Raw genomic sequence first — 19,242 nt, forward strand, 5'->3', positions numbered from 1 at the left:
TCATAAAATAGAAATTGAAGAAAAATGTCCCCGAAATCTTATGTAGATCTGCTATTAATCTCTTTTTAAATAAAACACCTAACGTCATGACTTCTGGCGTTTGTTATTGCCTTGTTAGGCTAGAATTGCAAGGCTTCTTGAGATTTTAATCTACAGTCCTTATTATTTTAATCAACGCAAATAGTTACAGTTTATACTGACTGTTCTAAGGCGTTTGACAGAATTTCTCATAGTAAAGTTGGCTCAAAAGCTGTAGAAGATTTGAGATTTATAGTATTCGGTTTTCTTGGTGTAAGAAATCTGTGACTACTATTTTAGTATTTAGTAAAAACCAGAGTATTCTTAGAAGAAAAAGGTAGACCTATTGATGATGATAATAGTGACTGAAAATCGCGAATTTCTGCTAAGAAATTTAAAAGAGGTCTCGTAGCATATTGATTTATAATTTAGGAGAGTTTAGGAACATCTCTGTTTCACGATAAATCGATAAATGAATTGACAGTATATCATCAAGGCATTATGAGAGATAATATTTCGAAAATAAGACGAACATTTTATGTAGATTTGTAACTAAACTCTTTTAAGCAAGGAATCTTGTGACGTATGTGCTTGATTTGTAATCTACACCTGCAAAGCTTTTTAATATTTTAATCTGCACTTGTTATTGCATCTAGTTATTTAATTCAAAGTAAATAGTTACTGTCTATATTGACTACTTCAAGGCGTTTCATCCAATTTTGCACAGCAAGTGTAACCAAAAGCTGTAGACGAATTAAGATTGATAGTATTCAGACCTCTTGATGTAGTCTTGTGACGTATGTGACTATTTCTCTAATGTAGTTAAAATTAGAATATGCCTAAAAGGGAAAGCAGGAGTTTCTTTTAAGAAACATGACTTCATTTTTCTACTCCTTCTTTTTACCACTCACTCGAAGTGAATATAACATAAGCCTGGAGAGGTTGGTAATTGTATGATTTAAACAACCTGTACGGTGCTAAAGTTAATTTATAGTAGAAGCCATGCAATCTGTGTTTTTGGAGCCTATTGCTATATAGTTCTAACTTTATTAATCCCTACTTATATAAGATCTCCCTTTATGTTAATTTTTGCCTTATCCTTTAATTGCCAGTTTCGTGTCTTTGAATCTTAACAGGCGCTTTGGCGTTAGGCAGTATCCTGATTTTATTCTTCCCATGTTAACTTGAGCCTTGCTAATCCATAGTTTCTTCTTTGGATATTTTTTTCTTCTGCATACATTTTCCCTTTGGTTTTTGAATACTCTTGATACTACTCGAACCAGTTTTTCCAAGCCTTCTTCTTCATGATAGTAGTGACTTTTTCTCTGTTGAACTTGTTGGGAATATAGGAAAAGTCATTCGCAGTATTAGCTGCCTTCTTTGCTATCATGTTGCCTGAATCCCAGTGTACGCTAGAGTTAGAGTCTTCTTTTCCTCTGTATGTCTAAAAAATTTTATTTCTGATATCCAGAATGAGTTTATAATTGATTAAGCAGGATGATATACTTATTTCTTTCACTGCTAAGTAAATGACCGATAGTTTTGCTGTGATAAAATGATGTTCAGGCGTTTTCGTTGTTTATGATGAGAAAGTTATCGGTGTAGAAATAGTGAGAGTTCCTTTTGTCTGTAATTTTCTTTTTTTGTAGATTCCAAATCTCGAAGAGGTTTAAAGTTGATCTTTTAAAGACGCGAAGTTTTTCAAAGGTACCTATTTAAAAGAGCTTCTATAGTATGTTGATCCAAAATTAAGAAAGTCGCTAATAGATTGTTACTCCAATAATCCTAAAGTGAATTATATCATCATATAATGAAACACTTTAGGCATACATGCTTACTATACATTTAGTTCAAGATTTAGTAATTGGAAAGGAAGGTTTTTTTGTAAACTATAACTGTATGAAATGTAAATTACAAAATTTAATCAACTGCTTAGAAGAAGTTCAACTACTTAGAAAAGTATTATAAGTGCCCTGAAACAACTGAAAAAAAATTAAAATGTTTACTACCTGCAATGGAAAACGTTCAACTGTCTGGACGAACTAAAAAATGGATAAATTATCCTCAAATAATGTCAGATATTTAAATCAGTCCTTTATATCCTTCTCTACTACATTATCTTCAAATATTCTTACTATACATAATATTCTAACATAAATTGTAAAACACAAAAGGCATTCTACTAAGCCTCTTATAGTCGAAAACGTGAATAACCCAATTCAAAGACCACTCAACTGGTTTCTAAGCAACTATTTAGTTCATTATGGCTTAATTCAGTAACCCGTTTCCGTGGCTAATAAAGCTTGTTGTGGAATCTTGATAAGGCGACCTCATTACACGTCTGGAGACTTATATACAAAACACGAAAACGAATATTTGTATAATTAAATACGTATGTTCGATCTGCTCTATTTAGTTTCATTTGATTTAAGATTGTGTTGTTTGTTTGGGTCAGTATGAAGAAAAATATTAAATGTGGTATAACTGATTATATTAAATATTACTTTTTATGCAAGAAAATGCTTTTTTTATGTGATATTCATGAATACTTGTCGAAGTACAATACTTTTTACTCTCTTTTTAGAAATTTTTCTTTACCTCCAGTTAGTCTTATCAGTTCATTAAATCTTTCTTTTGCTTATTTTCCATTTTTTTTTCAAGCAGTTTAAGCCTTTTCTGACCTTGTTTTTATTTCATAAAATTAAAGGTTTAAAAAAGGTACTCCTACATCCTTTTTGTGCATTAACTGATAGGGTTTGCAGCATTTCTGTTACTTTTTTAGATTGTTCAAGCCATTTTCATGTGCTAAGTTTCTAAATTCTTTAAAGCAGTTGACCAATTGACTTTTATTTTATAATATTTTAGTACAATTTGTTTTTCATAAAGAGAGATTTTTTAAAAAAATATACAAAAAGTCTGATAGAACCTATGGATCTTATAGAAGTTTTGTCATTTAGCTTTTTACTAGTTTCTCAATATACTTTACGTAGGAAAAAGAAATTTTCGATTCGATTAATATTTCGAAAGATCAATAGAAATCCCGTTTTTGGTTACTAAATTCTTAGTGAACCTTCCACATGTTAATAGATTCAGTAGCAAATAGGATCGGTCTAATTTAACATACAAATAACTTGTATTATTTCGTGTAAAGCTTATTTACGACTTATCAGACGTATAGTTCATATCTATAAATATTAAAACCATTTTTTCGAAATTTGTGATATGATTCCACACCACGTTCGATTTTTGATTTTTTGTTCAATTTTTTTTGTTATGAAAATTTGCATGTTTGAGATTTTCAAAAACTCAAAACCCATTTGGCCCATCCTAACATGTGGTGGCACGTGATTATGCTTTAATTAATTAATAATAATGTAAATGATTCTATGAAGAGTGCGTAAAATTTTTGATTTCTAGGGAGGTAATGAAAACAATATTTTTTTAAATTTAATAAATAAATTTTATTTTTAGATATTCATTGGAGTTAGCTGCACTCTGTTTTTAAAGAATATATATCACAAATTATTTTAGATCATGGCAGCTGAAATTAAATTTCTAATTTTACACAAATATTAAAACGGTTTTTTTCAATTTAAGCCAGTTTTTTTTTAAATATTGACTGTATTCTTTTAGGTTGGTTAGGGAATTTTTTAATTCTTTCAGGGCTTAAACTCATTTTATTAAGGGGTCATATTAGGTAATTTCTTGTTCAGGCCATTTGCTCTTTAGAGCAGAATAAAGTTATTTTAAGTTCCTTCAGGCATCTAAACCCATTTCCTAGCATTTAAAATTAATTTATTAATGAAGGAACTTTATTCTTTCAAGCAATTCAAGTAATTCCCTGGTATTTCAGACTAGGTCAAAGTATTTTTTTTTCCAGACTCTTGAACTCATTTTGAATTTAACTTGAATTTCTTTCAATTTATTGTAGTCAATTTGGCAAAAATCTATATTGTACTCAAACCACATTTTAGTGCTCAGTATAAAGAAGAATATCATAATTATGTGGTATAACTATCAAATATTATTTTTTATGCAAAATAATTTTTTTTCCTGGAATAAAATCGTGATTGAAATATTTCATAAATTGGCAGCACATTTTTATTTTCCCAGTTTCCTTAAAAGTGGAAATACTTCTAGTTAGATTCATTAGTTTAGTAAATCTTTTATTCGTTTATTTTCTGTATTTTTTCAAGCAGTTTATGTCCTTTTCTTTGTATTTCATTTTATCGATTCAAAGCAGTGACTTTGTAAACTTTCCAGATACTTGAACTTAATTTTATTTTAATAGAAAATTTAAAGTAGAAAAGGTACTATTATTAAATGTTTTTGTCAATTAACTGGAGGGTTTGCATTATTTTGTTAATATTCTAGAGAGAGAGAAATTTTCTTATTTAGATTATTTGAAATATTGTTTATTTTATATAGGTTAGAACTTTTATTCAAAATCAAAAAATCAAAAATAAACCTGTTTTCGCTTATTGTATTATCAAATCAATAGAGTTTACGATAAGTAATATATTTTACGGTTTTTTCACATTTTCTCAGATTTTAAGGAAGATTGGATCGATCTGTTTTAATACATGAATACCTTATAATATACTACGTAAAGCTTACTTACGACAAAAAATCATACTTCTAGTTTATATTTAAAAAAACAAAAAAGTTTTTTTTGCGGATTTTTATGCTCTTTTCGATCTTTGGAATGTATTTTTTTTTCAGATTTGTTATTCTGCAAACTTGCCGAATAGCTCTGTTTCACATTTCTAAACATAACATTTTTAAAAGCTATGCAAAAATAATTTGGCTCATCCTAATATATGGAAAATGATCATGATAAATAAAAAATGAAGATCTGAATTGTTTTTCATAAATAAAGTTTAAATTCGGTGGATATTTTACATTTTTTTTATTTTTCTTTAGAGTTTTGATCAAAAATTAAAAAAACAACAGAATTTCCGTTTCCGTTTATTTTATAGTGAAACATAGATCCTTTAAAGTTGTCAAGGATAGAAAAATAGAGTCACCGCATAGGCTTACAATAATTCAGTATTTATAATTTATGAAAGAAAGAAAGAAAGAAAATGTGCTATATTACGTAAGAATAACTATTGTGTACAAGCATCCTACAAGCTAAAAAAAACAAAACAAAAATACAATTTCAAAAATTGACAAAAAAATGAACAAAATTAAACACAAGAAGACAAAACTTTTTGAACATACTTGAATTAAAGATAACTAAACAAAACAATCAATTACTAAATAAAGGTAAACTTGCTGACAAAACTAGAGAAGAAAAAAGAAAAAAAAAATTTTCCAACATGTCCAAGGTTAAAACCTATCATTAAAAAAGTAATCCAGGTTATAATATGCCTTAGCCAATAAAAGCGTCTTTAATTCTCTTTTAAATTTCTTAACATCCGATATATGTCTAACACATAGAGGAATATGATTGTAAATTTTTTTACTTATGTAAATTAATGAGTTTTTGGTAAGGGAAGACGTAGGAATAGGTAGGGGAACATCATTTACACGACGAGTCAAATGGCCAGTATCAGAGGGTAGTTTGGGAATTTTGTGAATAAGAGCAGCTATTTCTAAGATAAAGAGTGAAAAAAGAGTTAGGATTTTTTCAGAAATGAAGAGGGGTTTGCAAGAATCTCTTAACTTAGCAGAACACAGGTATCTAACTGCTTTTTTTTGAATAACAAAGACAATGTTTTTGACCATTCTTACTGAAAACATCCAGAAGATAATTTCCCAGCTAAATGTAAAATATGATCTTCAAACCGAAGGCGACCATCAATGGTAATTCCTAGGAACTTGCAGCACTCTTTATTCTGCAAAAGGGAATTTTCGTCAAACATCAGACCCTGAACATCGCACTTAAACCCCATAATAGACGTCTTTCTTACATTAAACACGAGCCTGTTGGAAGCACACCACCCTGATAAAATCTGAAGGTCTTTAAGGATACAAGTCTTAATATAATCAGAATTTTTATGGCTCCGTAGTATGGTGGTATCATCAGCAAACTGAACCACCTTGCCCTGCAGTTTCAATGAACTCAAGTCATCCACATACAGTAAAAATAACAGTGGTCCCAACACTGAACCCTGGGGAACGCCTCATTTTAGGGATCTAGAAGCAGACAAACGCCCAGACACTGTAACCTTCTGAATACGATTTGATAGATAGGACTCAAGCCATCGCAACGCTACGCCCCTAAAACCATATTTATCGAGCTTAGATAACAGTATTCCATGATCCACACAGTCAAATGCTTTGGATAGGTCACAAAACACTGCCGCCGATGACTCTCTAGAATTCAAGGACACATAGACGCTCTCCAAAAAGCTAAAAACAGCATCATGAGTCCCTTTACCGGCATGAAATCCAAACTGATTTGCAGACAAAATGCCATTATGATGTAAAAAGGACAAAATTCTGCTTTTTGCAAGTTTTTCAACTATCTTAGAGAGGGTAGACAAAATAGAAATGGGACGGAAATTATAAGGCCGATCCAAATCTCCACCCTTATGAAGAGGGATAACCACTGCCTCTTTTAAACATGAAGGAAAAATTCCAATATGTAAAGAATTATTTATGGCAGAAACTAAAGCATTTAAGGCTGAATCAGGCAAAAAGAGTGACAACCTCGAAGATATCCCATCAGCTCCAGATGATTTATGATTTTCTAGGCGTTTGATTTCATTTTTTACTTCGGTAAGATCGACAGGATGAAAGAAAAATGAATGCTCAACCGACACTTGTTGAAGATAGTGTAAGGGATCAATGTTACTACGAATGAGCGTATACCTTGCATACCTTGAGCAAGATATTAGGTATATCACAATATTAGTCGTTTAAAATGTCAGGACTTAACTCCGGTTCAGATACTTTTCTATGGCAATGTCTAAAATCATTAATAATCGACCAACACTCTCTTTGCCTATTTGATGACATATTCAAGCGATCCCTATAATAATTAGATTTTGCTATTTTAATTGTCTTTCTGTACAGACTACGGTATTTCTGATGATATACAAATATATATTTTCATTTGTGGTATATTTGCACAATTTAGTCAAAAGACGGAGGTTTTTAGCTGAAATTCTAAGGCCTCTTGTAACCCATGGTTTTCGTTTCTTAGTTTTAAGCCTCATTTTAGGAAAGCACTGATTGATCTTATCACACAGAACTTGAAAAAATAAAGTAAGTGAGTCACAAGCCGTTTCAAGTGCATTCCAATTTACCGAAGCTGTAGCAGCAGAAAAAGCATTGAAATTTCTCCTGTTGAAAATTCTTCCCATATAATGAGATGAAGATAATACAGTATTATATGGCATTTTAGCAAGAATAGCTTCATGGTCGGAAATACCAGATGGGAGTACTGTGCATAAAACGTCATCAAAATTTGTACAGAAATAGTCAACTGTAGTTGCAGATGAAGAAGTTATTCGTGTGGGAGAAAGAACGTGCATTTTCAAGTCGTAAGAATTTAAAATACTTAAAAGAGAAGTACGTGGCAAGGTTTCATCAGTGTAGTTGATATTAAAGTCACCAGCCAATATAACCTTAGAGTGTAGGGACAACTGGGATAAAAGAAAATCAAGTTTGTCCAAAAACATAGCAATATCTCCTGTAGGTGGCCTATAAACACAAAGAATATATAAATTAAAACTCTTACAAAAAGAAAGAGAGAATTCAAAAACATTCTCTAACAGAAGATTATCATACTTATCAATATTACAAAAAATCGTTTCAATTGTTTGCCTAGCCAAGATCATGGTTCCTCCATGTATAGATTGTTGATATTAAAAAACATTCACTAGGCCTCAACCAGTGCTCAGTCAGAAGTACAATATCAGGAAAATTACATGTGTCCAGCAAAAGATGATATGTGAAAGATGATATGGTTGTCAATATTTTCTCTATGGAAATTTGGATACATCCGTTCTAACACACGAATACCTTGTAATATTCTGTGTGAAGAGCATTTAAGACCAACATTTGTCAGTTATATTTAAAAAAAATGTAAAAAATTACACACTTCTTTCGCTTTTTTAATTTTTTTTCTCAGTTTTTATTATTATAGAAATTTGTCGGAAACTGATTTAAAAAAAAACAGTATATAGCGGGAAAAAATTAAATTTCATCTGTTTTTCACGCACTTTCATCAATAACTCCATTTCACATTAGAGATTATTAAAGACTACGATGTGATTATAATTTATATTAATCAATAATTATGTAAATGATTCTACGGAAAGTGCATAAAGTATTGATATATCGGATGGTAATAAGATAAATTTTAATTTTAAGACATTCATTGCAGTTGCGTTAAAGTTAGTTTTTACAGAAAATCCATTTTAGTCTACCATGCAATACAAGTAATTTTCTGATACTTCAGGACAGCTAAGTTATTTTTTAAATCTTCCAGGCAGTTAAACTTCTACTTGTTCTTTCAACTTTTTATGTAAAATGTTAAGGCGGTCTTCTTCAATTTAAGTCACTTTTTATAAAATATGGACTGTGTTTTCTCAGGTTGTTAAAGGTATTGTCTAGGGCCTTAGGCCACTTAAACAATTTTTTTTAAATTTTCCAGTTTCATTTCAAATAATTTCGCTTATCAAAATATATTGGTAAGTTTGTGCGAAACTAGGTATAGTAACTTAAAAACTAGGTGCTTGTTAATTTGGTATTACAAAAAAACAAGCCATTGGTACTTTAGGGTAGAATAAAGTAAATTTTAAATTCATCTAGATAGTTAATTGTATTTTTATGTTTCAAATAATTTTTAATAGCATTATATTGGAGCTTTTGCGACATCTTTAATTCATTCTTTTAGGCAATTTATTGTCTGGTAATTCAGAGCATTCTAAAGTATTTTTTTGCCCCTTAACTCTTGAACCTATTTCAATTTCTTTGTTGCAGTTGCCATTTTTTAAACAAATTGTTTCAATGCAAACACTTTATTTTATTCAGATATATTGACTAAACTGTATGTACTACAGAAAAATATAATATATTTATATAAAACAAAAAATTAAAATACTTAAATTCTCTATAAGTTATGTAACTTTTATATATTGTTTTTTTACTTTATTTGACTTAAATGTGGTGAATTCGTTTAATTTTTTTATATATTAAATTTTTTGCAATTTTAATTTATTTTGTAGCTTTGTCCTCGTTGGTTTTATATCTTTGCTTCCAGAAAGTATAGAATTTAATTATCTTCATTTGTTGTTCTATAAATAAGAACTAATGTCATTTAAAAGTTTATATACATAGAATGTTTTATGCCACTAAGAAAAACAAGATTTATCTTGTCGACTGCAGTATAGTACATTGTATATTTACTAGTTTTTAAGATGCTGAAGAAAAAATAAGACATTTTCTAGTGTGGCAGCTTTTGGGTTAATTTAAAAAAAAACATATCTTTAGGATTTCAAAATAAATTAAATAACGTAACTTTTATCGTAACTCCCTAAAAAGGTTAAATGCAACAACAGATTTCAAAGCCACGCTTTGATTTTTAATAAAATCCATTAGAAAAGCATGAAATTGGTTTAGGACACTTAATCCGTTTCATGCTCTCAAAACTGCAATATTTTATATAACTTGTCAAAAGGTTACCAGTAAAAAGTTCATATGCAAAACTAATCAACCATTCAGTATTATAGCAATAATAAAAAATGTAAAAATTCCATAGTTTCAAGAATAATTAAGACTTTTATTACCTTATACACATTTACTCCTTGGTGAAGTCATCAAGACATTTATATACTAAGAATTCAGTTGCATAAAAAATGTAAACCAGCTAATAATAAAATCTCAGGTTCTACGTCCGTTCAAAGAACCAGTCTAAAAAAAAACCACACAATTCTCCAATGTCATGAATATGATATTAATTTATAAATATGTTATTACATTCAGGTTATTTTGTTACATAAATGCACCCGAGGGTTATCTTAAAATGTCAACGTATATAACTTCAAGGTAGGTCTAAACTGAATAAAGAAGGAAGACAAATAATTAATATATGGTTTCAAGGTTATGGAAAAGTAGTTTCTTCTTTGGTTTTTGCTAATGCAGGTTGGAATTTTAATTTAGTGTTTCTATATAAAGCAATAAATAGTTACCTACGTAACTTCATCAAAACCTAATTTTTTTTAAATTCAATATTTCAAATTATATTCTATTTAGTATATTAACCCAATTTTATGAATGTCCAGGCACAGCTGAATACTTTCTCATAATATGTTTGTTTAATCTGGATATATATAGAAAATAGATAGAATGTATATAAGCAAAATAGCAGCAATGTTTTCGTTAAGTGGGCAATTTAAAGCATGTAATTGACCAAAAATCAGTGTAGAGAACATCTCTATTACTGGTCAGTTCATTTAGATTTTAAAATGTTCAATATATTGAATTAATTAGAAATTACGTCTTTCATTTTAATAAAAAAATTCTATTATACTATTTATTCAATTAATATTTATTTAAATTTAAGTCATTTGCAATTAAAAATTAATTGAACGCATATAAAAAGTATTACATAAGAATATTTTTTCTTAACGTTTAATTTAATTAATTATAATACAATAACAGTCAAAGATATGAAAAATAAATGAGTATCATTTTTGAATTAATAACTTAATTGATCGAATGTTTAATTTTCTGATCTAAATGTTTAAATTAATTGGTATTCAAAATTTAGAATTATTTGAAGTAAAAATAAAAATCGAATAAATTAAAACTAAACAAAACAATACAATTGCTTTTTCATTTTCCTTATTAATATTGTTTAAATTATAAATTAAAATCGTAAATATTAAACTTTGCAAATGTTTGACTTAATGTTTCTTTTAAATATTGTATTTATTAAATCTGTAATTATTGTCCGATTTTACTTTTGTCGACATTTTCAAAAGTTACTGAGCATTTTGTTAGGGTTAGAATGTGGAATTATCTTCATTACAGGGCAACATTCCATGCCAGTTTGGCTTTCAGGAATAGGAGAGAGCGCATGTTATTTCTAGTTTCCTGGAGGATGCACACTTGACCATTAATGGGGAAGATAGTTTTGAGATCTTCCAAAAGCCTTTGACTAGGTAAATCTCAAACTATTGCTTGCAAAGATTGAGTTTTATGGATTACGTAGTGTTGCTCTTAATTGGTTGCCATCTTACTTGGAAAATTAAACTAAGATTGTTGTATTTAAAAGTCAATGATTTAAGAAACATTAAAGGTAATGGACGCTTCACACTATTTGCTGATGTTACTACTTTGCTATAGCATGAGAATGATACTCCACTCCTTAAAATTATCATTTCAGCTGATCCACTAAATATTAAAAATTGATGTGATGTGTAAATAGACTTGTATTCAATAAAGGAGGAATGAAACTACTTTGAGTTTGTAGATGTTTTCAAATTCAAATTCAAAATTGTTTATTTTGCCAAAAGTAAAAAAATACATGTATCATTTAGTTACACATAATATATACAGTTGACAAAAAAGGACCAATTCACGATTACAAAACCGGTAACAGTGACCGCTGAGCCGAGGACCCTTAACCTAATAAATAGCTACTATAATAAATACAAAAAAAAAGTAAAAAAAAAATAGTACATATAAAGTATAGAAAGAGAAATAAATAAAAAACTACTTAATAAAATAATTCCCAAAAAAAAACAAAAGAAAACAAAAAACAAAAAGACAAATTAAAAATAAGAGTTCTGAAGAGAATGGGAGCGCGCAGAAGGAAAACGAGTCTTGATGACAGTTAGATTTTAGGGATAAGTCAGGACGTGGCAGAATATTAGAAACAATACGATGTTTTAAGGCCTAAATATCCTTTTATCCATCTTATACTGTTAAAAAAATCACTTAACATTTTAGGAACAATCTAAGCCCTGATTAATAAATCCTTAGTGAGTTTTTATGGATAATTTGATATAATCATCCAGTATATAAGTTTTTCTGTATTTTTTACAACCTATAAACGTTTATTCTAAATATATGTCTTAAATTGTATACCTTTTGTTAATACAAGCTGGCTGGCTGTACTGGCTGTATTTTTAATTTATGTGTAACATTTTTTTATATACATAAATAAATTATATACTTAAATAGGACTTTAGCTATTATCGTAAGAATTGTAAAAAGTTTAAGTTATAGGAAATGCATTGTTTATTTACTATAACATTTTTTTGACATTGACTTAATTATTATAAATATAGATTAAATTAAAAAGTACATAAAGTATATTATTTACCTAAAAATTTAATTATATTCTAATTATAAATTTCAATTAAAAATATATTACTAAAAATCTAGTCAATTAAATAAGTATCCAGTTAAATACCTGACAAACTATAATTTTTGCAATAAGATTCTGTCTCAGAAAAAGCAAAAAAAAATCAATATAAGAAAACACAAAACAGCTGTTCAATATGAAATTAAATTTTTGAGAAAAAGTTAAAACCAATAAATATATGACTATAAGTATTTATTTATCACACCTCATATCTCATTTTTTTAAAGGCAGTTGAGATCTGGTACGAAAAATTACTGTTATTTATAAAAACTACCTGGAACAAATAAAAGAAAAAAGAAATAAAGGAGACAATGACATTCTGGAATCAGAATCATCCTTCCAAGAAATTGAAATAGTTTCCTATTCTTCCAGGCTTTTGATGTCATACCTCATTTTTTTAAAGTAATTAAAATGAATTTTTATTTCAGTTAGTTAAGGTCTGGTAGAAATATTTAATGGTAATTAAATATATATTTATTATACAAAAATTAAATAAATACAACAGGTTATGTTTACTTGTACCGTACACAAGAATATAATTATAAGCATTCGCTTCTTTCACTCTGATTTCATTGATTCTTCACTTTGACACTTGGAAGTGCTCCTCGTCATAGAAATTTTTTTTATAACTTTTAACTTAACGCTCTAAAAACTATTTCAATAATTTTAGTTTTAAAAGAAACCTATGTTGGGCGCCAAAAAGCTTTAGTAAAAACATTTTTTATTTAATTTTAAAATTACTATAAAAATCTCGGTTTTCCTAATTTAAATTAACAAACTAAGTGCCCTATAACTCCATGGACAGGTGATCCTGTTTGCGAATGTAACCACTATATTATTACACGATCCAGATCCTATAAGTGTAAAAGATCATGTAAAAGGTCATCTATTGATGACCTGCACATTGTCAGAACCTGTGTGCAACTAGCGAGTTTGGCTGTAACATGAGTTAGTTCACTGCAAGATCAAGACCGCTGCATAATTTTTGAAATTACTAGTGATGGCCGATTTCAGTATGAAGATTACGGTTGTCCTAGACATTTTTTTCAGTCAAGGTTGCAAAGGATGGGTTTGATAGGGTTGGTTGTACTTTGCTCTGATTCGGTTCCATTTGCATTATGGCTTCATTTTTTGGGGTTTAAGAAACAAGGATTTATTAAATGTTGTTTTTGTCATTCAAACTAAAGCTGTTGGTTCTATTTGAGTTGTTCGTGTAAGAAAGTCTCAAATGCCTCTGTCATTTCAGCATCTTTTTATCCAGGAAGCCTTTGTGATAAGTCACTACCATTGTAAAGCTCCACCTTACCCTGCCTATGTTACTCGTCAGGTTAGAGACTTGCGTTTACACATACCCACTGCCTCACTCCCCAGAAACTCTCTGATACAGTTAGTAAGAAAATCTATTACTTATGACTTTATTTCTACTAATACTAAATAAAGCCTTAGGTTTTTAAAAAGCTTAATGTGAGAATATTTAAATCTTTAGCCAGTGTGGAAGAAAAATAATACATATTACTTCTGTTAATATGACTTACTTTAGGATGAATATAATTATCTTATGTATTGAAGCATTTTTCTGCTCTATTTCAATGTATAGTCCCTCTGCTATCTTCTGGTGTATTATATATTCAATGTTCACTCGAAATTTCTCTCTCGCGGTAGCTTTCATAACCCCGGGTAAGTCTTAGCTGATTACGATTTACATTCATTCTTTTCTATCCATCATAAGCTGTTTAGCATTCGCTATATTTAGGAGTCTTAAGTCTGACGATAGGCTCCAGCGCAGTTTGAGTCTTCCCAGTGGTCTTCTGTCGATTGGATTCTATTACCATACTAATGTACTCGTTTATCAGAATGGGTCTCATAATAGTATTATAGAAACTTATTTTTGTTCTTCGAAAAACTATATTGGCCTTCATTATTTTCTGCAAAGTATTGCTGATTTTGTATTGATACTGCATTTTGTATTTTCATGTTAATTTCCTAAATAATTAAAGTGCTCCATTCTCTCAAAATTATATGTATCTGTGTTAACATTTTTCCCAATTCGATCTCATATGTTTAGTTAATAATTTTTAAACCGACTTCTTTTGCAACATTTTCCAGTATAAAGAAATCTCTTTTGATGTCTATGGTTGACTTTTCTACTATGTCCGCAAAGGCTAGATTAAGTCAGGAGCCTTGATTCCTCAACAAAAGTATACTAATGTTTGCTGTTCTTACGTCTTTCTCTAATACTATGTAAAACAGCAGGGACATCAATGCGTCATCCTGTTTAAGACCATTACTTATGAAAAAAGGCGTTCAAACTCTTCCCTTAATTCTGACAGAACTACAAAACTTTTCGACATATACTTTAGTCTTGAAATGCTATCATATTTAATTGCTTATAATTAAAAGACAAATATAAGTGGGAAATTTTTTTGTAAAGCCGATGCAGAAATGTCATCTTGCATCTATTAGGAAATCATTATTTTAAACGGTTTAATTTCATTTTTTAAGTAAAAAAAAACTCCTGTTGGGCGCCAAAAAATATTATTTAAGTAAAAATTTCAAAAATTAGCATGAGAAGCATAAAATGATTTATTTTTCGAATAGACAAAGATATCGTTTTTAATTCACTCAATTATTAATCACTACTGAATTAGACAAGGACTTGTAAATTTAAATTAAAAGAATTTTAAGATTATTAAGGAAATTTTGCTTTTTTTACACAACGTATACCAAAAACGTTTGCAAAATGTATTTAAACTCTTTAAGCATATGAGGCCTGGATTAAATTTGTTTTCATTTGGTTTAAAATGTCAATATAAAAAAGATTATAACAAAATAACTAATTTTAAAACTCACGTTGGGCACCAAAAAATGGTGCTAAAAAGAAAATCATTAATCTTTTTTAAATTGCCTTCTTGGTCCTTTTAATAATAACAAGCCTCTAATAGAGTTTCTTATTAATTTTAAATATCTACCTTTTTTCAATTAGATTAAAAAAAAAATGAGTTAATATATATTTAAATCATTTAGGAAAAAGCATTATTTTTTTGACTTTGATTAAAAGAAGTACATGTTGGGTGCCAAGAAATACCATAATTTAAAAAAACATAAAAGAATGGCACTAAAACCTAAAACTTAATAATTAAAAAAAACATCGCTTCTCTCAGTCCTTCGAATCGAACGAAATACACATAATTTTAAAATTATCATAAACACATTATTCTACACAATATATAGACCAATGAGCTAAAAGAAAGACTTTTCTCAGACTTTTTTAGAATGCAATTTCAAGACATTAAGTTATAGTGAATCGTCTTCAAATGATCACGCTGTATAACATTACGTTACTTATGTTGTTACGGAGCCTAATACATTAAATTACAAAATACCGTAATGTTATTACCCAAAAAGGTTAATTTTAGTCACGTATTAAGGTTTAAATTTATTTACTGTACTGTTTGTTCAAGGAAGTCCTTGCCATACTAATTCCTGTATAACATGTCATTGAAAGCCATCTATTCTTACACACTATATTTCATATATTTATTAAAACGTAAAACTATTAAATTACTATGGTAAACCGATAATAAGTAATCAATGACCTATATTCCAAGATGATGATACTTGATACACATGAACTAGATCTAGAGACATTGAGAAAGGTATCTAAAAATAAATGCAACCTTGTGGCGAGGGACTTGAGAATATGTTTTTTTTTAATTAAATAAACATAAATCCTTGCATTATCATAATAATACACAAAGGCTGCAATTACTTAGGAATATGCTAAGGCGCAGACAATGCCATCTGATAGGGCTTTTTTTCGTCCCAAGATGAAGTACTGGTTTCAGTACTCTTTGTCTTCAATGGTATTTATTTTCGAGATTCATCTTTGTAAGAGTTTATCCCTGAAGGACAAGATATAAAACTACGATTTTTTAAATGCATAAGCTATCACGTAATGTACCAAAAACAATGGAACCCATTTATTAGGAAAATATTTTATATTGTAAAATTAAAAAGCACCTTCCGGAGAACGCCAAAACACATAACTTAAAAAAGTTTAAAAAATATTAACAAAGAGCAAAATTAAGAATGTGGTGCACAAATTAGCAATTTGTTAACGCTGTTATCAAGAAATATTCACAATTTATTGTTTCAAAAAAAGCTGTTGGGCGCCAAGACATTCATTTAAACAAAAAAATTATATAACTGGTTTCAGTACTCTTTGTCTTCATTAGCGAGGTTCAAGTTCAAATTCGACGTTTATCCCTATAAGAGTTATCCCGTGAATGGAAAGACATAAAACAAAAACTCTTTTAAGTGGAGATAACAGAAACAACCCTGAAAAGTTCACGCGAACTATTTAGCGCCGGTTAAGGCTAAATAATTTGCCATACAGAATACAAAGAGGGTTTGCACCAGGTTCAACTTATTTTTTTTTGTACCACAAGAAAACAGGTTCGTCGAAAAATTCAACACCTGCTTTACCACTTCCGAGCGAATCTTTAGGGCTTGATGGCATTGGCGTACCATTTAAATTAAAAACAATACCAATCTCTTTACCATAACAAAATACCATTAAACCCAGTTTAAAATGGGCTTCATACTCTAGTAGGTATAAGAAACTACTTCCTGTAGTTAAGTCGATTTAAACTGGAAACATGTCGATTAAAGATTGCTTGAAATAATGATTATAGGATGTATCTGTATAACCGCAAAAGGTTTATTTGACTAAAAATTATCGGAAAACATGGGATAATAATTACTAATTTCTTGATAAAAAAAAACTTTAATATGTCTTTAAAAGGCATTTTTGTGGTGAACATCAACTTCCCCCTCCGTTTAATTTCTGTACTACCGTCTGGTACTTTTGGAAACATATTGCATATTACTTAATTACAATAAAAAATACAAAATTTTATGACTATTCTTTAAGATACCTTAGAGTGAGACAGGGATATGAGAATAAAAATTGAACCGTTTTTTTCACATCATTGTTTCATTTTTATACTACTGTATGGTTCTTTACAATGTCAATTACAATGAAGCAACATCTTCAATACTAACTAATACTTACCCTTATCACTCTCATAAGATTCATACCCATTTTGACTTGCCACACTTTGTTTAGAAGTTAAATTTCCAGTTCTCCTACGCCTTACAGCATAAGTATGCACAGGAACTAACAATTTAGGCCTAGGAATCAAAAAATCTTGTAACTTTACATTATTTGAAGCATGTCCCTCCTTATAGATACTGTAGACTTCATCATACTCTACTGGTGAACTGCATGTCTCACTACTACTGCCACTACTACTGCTGCTACTGGAAGATTGATAAATGTTCTGGGGAGGAAGCCTTTGCCTGATTTTTTTACTATGCTCATAAAATCCGCTGTCGTTCCTATCTAGTTCTTTAGCGATTTTTTTCGAGTCATCTGATGTTAGGTACTGATTCTGTATATCCACCCATTGGCTTATTCTTCCGCTATATGGCTCTACCGGGTTATCTGTGTCTGCTATTTTTTCAAGCAGTTCATGAGTGGGATTCACGATAACTCTGACATCGCTTGTGGTGTCTCTCTTCTCAATTTCCTCGTCAATATCAGTACTGATTTCATCAAATCTTACACTCTTTTTAAGTTGTAAATCTTCTGAGTCTGATTCAATACTCCTTGGCAGCTTTTGAGAAGGCAGAAAGTACTTTTCCTCACTAGAACTGTTAATTTTAGCCAGAATTTTATCACTATGGTACTTTCCATTGCTCTTAACCTTTCTAGGGACAGCATACATGTCCTCGTTATTATCTTTGCGGATTTCTTCCAGTAGAGTTTGGTACTGTCCCAGTCTGGAGCTGACAGTTCCATCGCTCTTGGTACTGTACTTCTCCCATGAATTGGACAAACTGACATTGGATAAGTTCTTTTGAGTGTCAAGCCAATTGGCTTCATACAATTGACCCCTGGCTTGATTGGGTATGTCCATTTCTAACCATACTGGATCGTCTATCACCGCTTTACCTGGATACCGTTTGATTTTCATTGTTGCTTAAATTGGCATGACTGGAAAAAAATCATAATTTAAGAAGGAGTTTAACGTGTGTGGAACATTGCAAATCGTCGTCTGTAATGGGACTTTCATAATTATTTTATGATTTAAAATAACTTTAGAGCGTTTTAGTCACAATGGTAACAGCGGAACCTAAGAGCAAACGATGATGTACGATAAAGAGCGCAGTCTATTAGTTCTATATACACGTCTGGCCAACTCAGGCTTCAGAGTGCGAGAGCCACAAGATAAAAAGAGAACGAACATTTTAGCATAGGCTAGACCACTCCTTCCAATGTTGTCAAGTTATTGGCGGTAGTGCTAACCGACCAGCAACTAACGACACCTGACCATGTTTTTTTCGGTATTGCCATATTATATGAAATTCAATGTATTGAATCTTTTGAAGAGTTTTAGTAGGAAAAATGGTTGCTTCAAGTGAGTGGTTTAAAATTAAACCTAAAAAAATCTGCTGTAATTTACATTGGACTCTTGGGATCAAGGTCTCGAATGAACTGCGAGATATCAATAGGTTATGAAAAAAAATTAAAGGTAAAAGAACACAAAAACTTTGGTGTTTTTCTTATATAAATTTAAGATTCAAGGCATAGGTATGTAAAGTAGTTCAAAGGGCATACATGTCTCTAGGAAACTTGTATATTGTACGGGTCTATTAGATGTTGCGATACAAAAGCAGCTTTGTAAAGCTCTTATTTTGCCACATTGTAATTACACCAATTTTGTTTATGGCCCATGTCCTGATGCTTCCAGTAGGTACAAATTACAAAAAGTACAGATCTCTTGCATTTGCTTTATTTATCGTTTAAGAAGACGGGATTATGTAACATACAA

The 19,242-nt window shown here is 29.9% G+C and overlaps 1 protein-coding gene across 7 annotated transcripts in view; it reads right to left on the reverse strand.

The window, feature by feature from the left end:
- The window catches only part of LOC126740790 (cGMP-dependent protein kinase, isozyme 2 forms cD4/T1/T3A/T3B), a 189,101-nt gene that overhangs the window by 25,177 nt on the left and 144,682 nt on the right, over positions 1 to 19,242 (reverse strand). The window contains exon 2 of one of the 7 annotated variants that reach the window (XM_050446958.1): positions 17,421 to 18,404. The exons of the other annotated variants lie outside the window; for them this stretch is intronic. Coding sequence (XP_050302915.1) covers positions 17,421 to 18,384 — 964 coding nt within the window. The 5' untranslated portion in view covers positions 18,385 to 18,404. The remainder of the gene's footprint in view (positions 1 to 17,420; positions 18,405 to 19,242) is intronic. 7 annotated transcript variants of the gene reach the window in all.

The sequence above is a fragment of the Anthonomus grandis genome, chromosome 9 (genome assembly GCF_022605725.1).
Source record: "Anthonomus grandis grandis chromosome 9, icAntGran1.3, whole genome shotgun sequence".
Taxonomy (NCBI): domain Eukaryota; kingdom Metazoa; phylum Arthropoda; class Insecta; order Coleoptera; family Curculionidae; genus Anthonomus; species Anthonomus grandis.